At 37.7% G+C, this 8326-nt stretch overlaps 1 protein-coding gene across 1 annotated transcript; it reads left to right on the forward strand.

The window, feature by feature from the left end:
- Window positions 1–256: 256 nt before the first annotated feature.
- On the forward strand, window positions 257–5485 carry LOC136201966 (uncharacterized). Its single transcript, XM_065992367.1, has 11 exons — window positions 257–669; window positions 773–875; window positions 1608–1688; window positions 1781–1897; window positions 2021–2212; window positions 2380–2861; window positions 3419–3518; window positions 3838–3897; window positions 3986–4078; window positions 4415–4531; window positions 4954–5485. The coding sequence occupies exons 1-11, from the start codon at window positions 539–541 to the stop codon at window positions 5251–5253; spliced, it is 1776 nt and encodes a 591-aa protein (XP_065848439.1). The 5' UTR covers window positions 257–538; the 3' UTR covers window positions 5254–5485.
- The last annotated feature ends 2841 nt before the right edge of the window (window positions 5486–8326 follow it).

An 8326-nucleotide genomic window follows, 5' to 3' on the forward strand; every position in this document is an offset into this window, starting at 1 on the left:
TAATCTATTTTCTACAAATAAATAAAGAAAAAGATTAATTAGGGTGGTGGTATATCAATTTTGAAGCATGATAGCAAAGTGTGAGAAAAGGAAAGAAAACATGAGAAAGGCATCGAGTCAGACTCGGGTGTCGGTGAGTGAACACAGCCAACCCGAAAACGACCCACACTCAACTCACTCACAATCAGATACTGTGGCCCTCTCCATTACTATCACTATGTCCTTTTCCTCTTTTTATATTTTTCTGTTTTTGGTCTCTTTCTCCACTCTCTAATTATTACATTACTCACGTTTAGTTTAATACTTTGCTTATTTTGGTCCTAAAGTATAAACACTCACACTCACTTCTCCTTAATTAATTAATTACTGAATCCCGCCTTTGTCGCTGAGAGAGTCAAGTGATTTATGGGTTTTTCTTCTTTAAGATTTGACTATCTGCCTCTCTTTCTTCACTTGGGTATTTTTGCATTTTATTGAATTCCACAAAAAAAGAAAGGATCTTTCTTTTCTTTTTTAATGGTGTTTTGGAATTGAAGGAATGCTTTGTCTAAAAGCAGAAGTCCTCGATGACTACGACACTAATAACACCAATGCCTCTACTTCTACTTCTACTTCTACTGCTATTAACAATGGCGGCGGGGGCTTGGGCTTCGTTCTACCTCTAAATTTGTAAGACCAATAACACATGTACTCTCTGCCTATTTTTCTTCATTTTCACTCTGAGTGATTCAATGTGTTTATATTCATTTTATTAATTGATATGTGTTTGCAGGGGGACTTCTATTCATAAATATTTACGCAAGAACGCTAGGTTGTCTACTCGATCTGTTTCTTCAGAAAATGGGTCTCCATCTTCTTCAGTTTCTGATTTTGCGGTACTTTCTGTTTTTCCTTTTTATTTACTCCGTTTGAACATTTGTATCGGCATTGTATTGGATTGTATTTCATTTAATTGCGAGTTCTCTCTCAGGGATTTGATGCTTGGTAACTTCTTCCAGTTGCTTACTTATATTCCTAGTTTTGCTCTAATCAAATCTGTTCAAGTTTATTCTCTTATTGTCTTAATGGAAACGGTGAATCCTTATTATTGTGATCATTTACTTTGTTTTTGTTGGAGTTATGTTCTCTTGATCAGGGCCCTAGGAAACATCTATCCCCGGTAAAAAAGTTCTTAGGGTTGATAATTTCTGGAAAAGTTGGACTGCGTGTTGCATCAAATTGGGGCAAAGCCCTGAAAGATTTGTGCTATTTATGGAGAACTAAACTTGGAACTAGAGGAACTATAATGAGTTTGTATTTCATTGAACTTGTGTTTTCTAAGTTTCTAACTCGTCATTGCTCTGGCAACAACATTGTCCTCCATGGTTCTAGAATTTGTAGTTGTGTTGTAAACTGAAAATGTTTTACTGAAGTGTTGTTTGTTTGGTAAATTGTTCAAGGAGTAAACCTTTTTCCGTATGCACTTACACACACTACAAATTGAGCAGATTCACTGCTATGAAGTCACAGAGCTCGTCTTCCTACCCCTTCCCCATTTTCCCTTTATTAGTTGGTTAATTATTGTTTCTTGGATTAGTTGGAAAGATTCTGAACCACATTGTCACCAGGATGCTAAACCCCTGGATAATAGAAGTGGGCAGTTGAAAGGTGGAAATATATCTCTTTACAAGTACCAGCTTCAGGAAGATGTAAGTAGATCTGATATCCCTACTAATTTCATCTTAATTCAAGTAGTTCGTCAATAAATTAGGAGATTATCATTAGCATTTGATCATTTCAGATCAAAAAGCTGCAACAAAAGTTGCAAGAAGAAATTGACTTGCGCCTAGCTCTAGCAAGTGCTGCTGAACACTCTGATTCATCCTTCTCTAGCTCACCTACTCAGCTTCCAGATAAGGTCAATATGCCCTAATATGCTTTTCCTCTAGCACATCTTATTCTTTGTTATATATACATATTGCCATTTCTTGTGTTACATATTTGATTCTGCTCATGCCAAGTTTTGTTATGTTGATAGCAGGCTCAAGAACTTCTGGAGAGCATAGCTACTCTAGAGATTGCCGTAAACAAACTTGAAAGAGAAGCAATTTCCTTGCAATATCAGCTTAGTCAGGAGAGAAATGAGCGTCATTTGGCTGAGTACCATTTAAGACATTTGGTCTGTCCAGCATCATCGCCATCAGATCCTTCTCAGGCTTGTTCAACTGAAGAGGTATTTAATTTGGGTCTTTTTATATCGCCTTTTTATTTTTGCATCAGTATAGTAGGGCATAAGCAACTTATGTCCTACTGGAAAGTCATTGGAGTACTTCTTTCCTGGCGTAGAAGTAAAGAGTAATTGAGAAGAAAAAGAACGTGATAATGTACAGTTTATTGCAGATTAGGAATCCTAGCAGAGTAGAGGAAATGGAAGGGAAAGTGGAGGATAAGCTCCTGTTTTCAGATGTAAATGAAGACCCAAAAAGAGAGTACTTTATTGAGAAACTTTGGCACCATCCTAATCGGCTTTCAGAAGAAATGGTTTTGTGCATGAGAGATATTTTTATCTTCTTAGCAGATTCTTCCAAGCTCTCTTATTCTGATAGTACTGCATCACCATCTTCACCTGAAGGGCACCTCTCTTACTCCTCTTTCACATCTTTCACAGACTCACCTATGATAAATTCATTTATGAAGAGTCCCTCAACTGACATGGAACAAGCTCTTGAAATCTCAGAACAATATGCCAACCCTTATAGTATTCCTGGCAAGACAGATTGGCTAGAAGGCATAGGAGCCTACAGTGCAGCAGTTGAGGTCTCTTGGTTGTCTGTTGGGAAGAAAGAACTTGAATATGCTTCTGGAGCTCTCAAAAGATTTAGGTCACTACTTTACTCTAATTTAAACACAAATCAGCTCACTCTTGATTGAAGTCCCTTGTATGCAATTAGTAGGTTCACCCACTCCCCCTTCTCTTCTTTTGAGTTTAGAGCACTGCAACTTTTGGCTATGTATGCTTGCTCTAGGGAGCCGGAGCATACAATTCTCATCATTGTAGTTGCCATGATTTATAAACTAACTTTCATAGTCTTCTTGCATTTTAGCTTCTTTTTTTTTCTATTTTTTTTCTTTTCCTTTTCAATTCATTGGATGTAGCTTGCTCTCCTCCGATTAACCTCATCATCCACATTAATGGGCTCCGAATGTTGAAACTCCTAATACATATCCAAAAGCATCTCATACTGCTATGATATGTGCTACTGGTGCTTCAGTTGAATATTAAGTGCATCCTAACCTTTTTTTTTTCCTTCACCATAGCAACTTGCATGCATTGAACTGCGTTGTTTCTGAAGGTTATTGAGAACTACAATTGAAATTGCTGACTCATTTTTTCGTCTTTGTTTCTCTTCTCGTGATCCCTTTTTTTTATGTGACACAGGTTGCTTGTTGAGGAGTTAGCTAAAGTTGACCCATCTTGCCTAAGTTGCAGTGAGAAGCTAGCATTTTGGATTAATGTGTACAATGCTTTGATCATGCATGTAATTCTTTTTACCACTCTATCCAACTGTTTATGCTTTGTAGCCTTTATCTATCCAAATATTATTCTATTTCAAGAAGCTTGTTTACTCATATGGTTTTAATGTGTATGGGGTATGTCTGAATTATAAGCTGTTAATTTGTGCCATAGATCCTTGCAAGAACTGAGCACTCTAGGACTCAGTTACAGACATTATATTCGTGTGTAGGCCACATCAATTGACAAAAATCCTCGTAGTCATTGCTTGCTTTCCACATTTCTTTAATGCAAAATACACCTTGTTCTAACATCTCTCTTATTTTTTTCCACTTGTTTCTCAGGCCTTTCTAGCTTATGGAGTTCCGAGAAGTGATATTAAATTATTTTCTTTAATGCAAAAGGTTAAATATTCTAGTTCTTCGGTTAGCTTCTGTTTTGTTCCATTCTGTATTATGTTTCTTGAGAAGAAGACGGTATAATTGCTTGCAGGCAGCTTACACCATTGGAGGGTGCTCGATAACTGCTGCTGAAATTGAGTTCATCATTCTGAAGATGAAACCTCCTGCCCATCGCCCACAAATAGTATGTTGCATTGTTACATGCATTGAACTCATCTTCATCTTTTCATAGATGCAGCCTATACTGTTTGGATAAGGCATGTTGGTCATGCACTGATCCTATATCCATTTCTTGAATAGTATATCAATGACTTAGTGCAGCCATGCTGCAGACATTTTAATGCATTTTATAGTTGAGGTTTATATTTCGCATTTTCTGCAAGTAAATGGTTGTGTTTGCATGTTGGTGTAACCTAAGTTTTCATTTTAGAGATTCTTATAGACAGTAGTTACCTAAGTGTTTTCACGATGTTCCGTATTTTCCCATGATAAACATATTTGACCTTAACTACCGTTTCAGGCGTTGCTACTTGCTCTTCAAAAGTTTAAGGTTACTGATGAGCATAAGTTCTCTATTGATCAATACGAACCTCTCCTTGCTTTCGCTCTAAGTTGCGGGATGCATTCTTCACCAGCGGTGAGTATAAATTGCCTTTGTCCTCCTTTTGTTCAATTCAAGCATACTTTTCATCATAAACACGTATTATTGAACTTGTAAAAAGAAACGGAATGAATTAGGCATAAATTAAATCTTCAAAGGAAGGCCTTATGTTAGAGCTATTACTATTAGAGCGTGTGTATTTGGACCTTCATGAAATATACCCTGCCATATATTGGGACTTTAGGATTGTGCCTTCGTAAATGAACCGAAAATCGCTACATACTTACAAGCAAACACCAGAATTTTGAAGATCATCTAATATGAGAAATGGAATTCCTATGGATTCCCATTTGGTATCTGATTTGTAGTACCAATCATTTAAAGTATCCTAAGAACACTTTATGAAGAAGTAAAATACTTTTTCTTATTTGTTTGTGGGGTTATGATTTGTGTAATAGGTGCGAGTATTCAGACCCGAAAATGTGAGTGAGCTGCTTAAAACTTCACTGAGAGATTATGTGCAAGCATCAGTGGGTATAAGCAGCAAGGGTAAACTATTGGTGCCGAAGTTGTTGTATTGTTACAGCAAAGTCATAGTGGATGACTCACAGCTTCCGGAATGGATATGCCAGTTCCTCTCCCCGGAGCAAGCTGTCATGGTTAGAGATTGTTCATCTAATAAATGGAGGCTGCTTGGTGCTCGAAGCTTCTCTGTTTTGCCATTTGATTCCAGGTTCCGCTTTCTATTTCTGGTGTAGAATTGGAAGAAAGTTCAACTCCATTTTGTTGAGCATCTATGCATCACCTTCATCTTTTCTGGGGGGGGCAAAATGTGGGGTTTTGCAAGGGTTTTGTGCCTATGCTCATTGGGTTATTGACTGCTTAAAGAGCAAATCATTAGCTTTTTAATATTGTACAGTGATAAAAAAGAAATTCCTTAACTTGTAAGATCTAGATATGTTCATTTATTTATTTATTTTTATTGAAGTAGAGTTTAGAATGTTCATATTTAAGTTTCAAGGTTGATCTCTCAAAAAGAAAAAAAAAGTTTCAAGGTTGAACAATATAGCAATCGACACTAGTTCATGTTGCGGTGTAAAATACTAAATTAATGAACTTGTGAATTTAATGGAAAATTTGTCTTTTCCTTTGTCTCTTCCATTTTTCCAAAGGGTTCAGATTGTGCGAGTATAGAATGGGCCACGTACTGAATGGGTTCAGATTCTGAGCTGGAACTGTCTGGGCCTGCCTGGGAAGCGCCAAGGCAGTTCCAACGTTAGTCTGTAATTCTCACATTGAAGAAATTTGTAAAAAATTGACTTTGATGGATGTTATTCGGTTGATTGCATTAGCCACAGTTGGAAAAAGGTTGATTGGTGCTCTTTTACTTTCTTTTTTCCAAAATCACACATTGACTTAGAAGTTAAAGGCATTGTGAATTGTAATTGGAGACTTATTGGTTTTTATGGTTGCCGAGAGCGTCCTCCTAGAAAGGCGTCTTGGAATTTAACTGAATCAATTGTTATCGCCTCTAATATTCCTTAGGCCATTATAGGAGATTTTAACAATCTCTTATCTTCTGCTGACAAAAACATGTATTGTTGAGGATTCAGAGTGGTGCTTCAGGGCTTCCTTGAAACTATTATAGCCTCGTTTGTGTCGGAATCGTGGTTGGCTACATTTCCTCATGATCCTCCTACAACACTTTAACACCAACGTCTGATCATTCTCTGATTATCATGCAAAGTGAGGAGCAGCTGCACCCGTTCCAGCAGGGATTTCATGTTTGAGAAGAAATGGTTTTGAGAACCAGCTTTAAAGTAGTTTATTGTTCTAAGTGAATAGGTCTCTCGCATCTTCAAATGGCCGAGAAGTTGAAGGAGCTGGCAGGTTGTTTAGTGCCATGGGGTCGTCGTCGTAGGGTCCAGTTTCGCGGAGAGATTTATTCCTGTAATAAAAAGATAGAGCAGTTGCGGGATGCTTCTTCAGAAGCAGAAGCTTCTGAGTTTGCATTTGTTAAGAATTGGTTGGTTAATGTTTTTGGTTCTAGAGGAGGACCATTAGCACTAGAATGCTAAGGTATATTAGCTTCCAGAAGGGGAATTTAACACCAAATTCTTTCATTCTTTTGCTAATGTGAGGAGGAAGAAAGAACAATCATATCTGTAAGTTACAGCGGGAGGACGGTAATTGGATTGTAGACGATAGCTTGCTTTGTCAGATGGCGAAATACCATTTTTTTTTAACAACTCTTCTCTAGTAGTAACAGTAATTGAGGAAACTTTGTGTCATGCTCTCAGGGATTGTGAGAGAAGTAAGGAGGTTTGGAGGAGAATTCTCCCTAGGGATGTGTTACCTTCCTTTTTAGCCCATTCTGAAAATGATTGGTTTGTTGATGGAATTAAAGGGATTCTTCTGCCTGGAAATCAAGGTGTCCTTCTTTTTGTGGTGGTCTGCCATCAGATTTGGAAATGGCGGAACGAGGAGATCTTTGGAGGAGGAGTGGTGTCTCAGCCTAATGTCCTTGAGTTCTTTTCTAAGAAGATTAGTACCTTGGTTGAGAGTTTTGTTGATGACCCCTTACCTAGGGATGTTCAGAGGAGGGAGGTCAATCTTTTAGGCTGGTGTAAGCCGAGGGAAGGGGTGGTTAAACTCAACACTGATGGTTCTTGTCTAAGAGACGGGAGAATTGCCGCAGGAGGGGTCCTTAGAGACGATGGTGGCAGGTGGGTTTCTGGCTTCTCTCGGAATTTGGGTATTGGATCTTCCTTTTCTGCAGAGCTTTGGGGGATTTTCTCGGGCTTGAAACTTGCTAAGGAGCTTGGGGTGAAGAAGCTTCTTGTTGAATCGGATAACCAAGAAGCGGTTAAAATGATTTCTGAGGGCAACGCTGTTTGCCGGAATAACCTGATCATTATTAAAAGCATTAAGAGGATTGGTTCCTCCTTTGAGTCTATTAGGTTTGCTCATATTTATAGGGAGCAGAACCGTGTTGCGGACCGTCTTGCGATGGAAGGGCACTCTAGTGTGTTGGGTCTTTTTACCTTCTCTTCCCCGCCGGTCTTCATCTCTTCTTTGATCTTGGAGGATGTGGTGAGGGTCAGTTTTCCTAGGCTGATCCCGAGTTGTGCGGTTTTTTGTTTTTGTTTTTTTCTTTTCCTTTCCTACAAAAAAAAAAAAAAAAAAACAGTAATTATCATCAACTTGTTCCACAAAAAGATACTGATAATGACAATTTACAGCTACTACCTTTTACCAAAAACAAAATTCCACAAAGCTTCCCAATAAAGCTCTTGATATGGTCTTAGGCTGCATTTGTTTTTTTAAGATCTAGCTCTTGAAATATTTAGAGTGTTTGTTTTTTTCATCTGAATGTATTTTTTATTGTTTTTAATTATATAATTCAACTACAAAACATGCATAATTTTGGAGAGATTCCACATCACCATATCACATCTTAATTTTATGTATTTTTTTTTTTTTTGTATACATAAGAAAGATGGAAAAAAAGTACCCAAACAAAAAAAGAAAGATAATTGTTGGTAAGTGTTAGAGAGATTTGATACTGAGAGGCGCCGTAAGTGAGGGTAGAGAGACACATATATAGAGTGTTGCTATTTACCGGCACCTAATTACTAGTTAGTGCTTCCTATTGGACAATTTTACCATTTTCATATAAATTTTTCAAAACATGTCATTCTCTCTTTCATAATCTCTCAATTCTGTAATCTCTCTCAAAATCACATTTCGGGACGAAAATCATGTCGGGGATGAGACCGGACAAAGGAAAATGATCGATTACTGGCATGGTACGTTTTTTTTCAAATTTTT

Source organism: Euphorbia lathyris, chromosome 8, assembly GCF_963576675.1.
Source record: "Euphorbia lathyris chromosome 8, ddEupLath1.1, whole genome shotgun sequence".
In the NCBI taxonomy this organism is placed as follows: domain Eukaryota; kingdom Viridiplantae; phylum Streptophyta; class Magnoliopsida; order Malpighiales; family Euphorbiaceae; genus Euphorbia; species Euphorbia lathyris.

What these genes read in the sequence shown, in the direction of transcription:
- LOC136201966 (XM_065992367.1), top strand. Translation starts at nt 539, where the DNA reads ATGCTTTGTCTAAAAGCAGAAGTCCTCGATGACTACGACACTAATAAC. An exon ending in TATTTTCTTTAATGCAAAAG is followed by an intron (nt 3,898 to 3,985) that starts GTTAAATATTCT and finishes AATTGCTTGCAG; the next exon opens with GCAGCTTACACCATTGGAGG. An exon ending in CTGCCCATCGCCCACAAATA is followed by an intron (nt 4,079 to 4,414) that starts GTATGTTGCATT and finishes CTACCGTTTCAG; the next exon opens with GCGTTGCTACTTGCTCTTCA.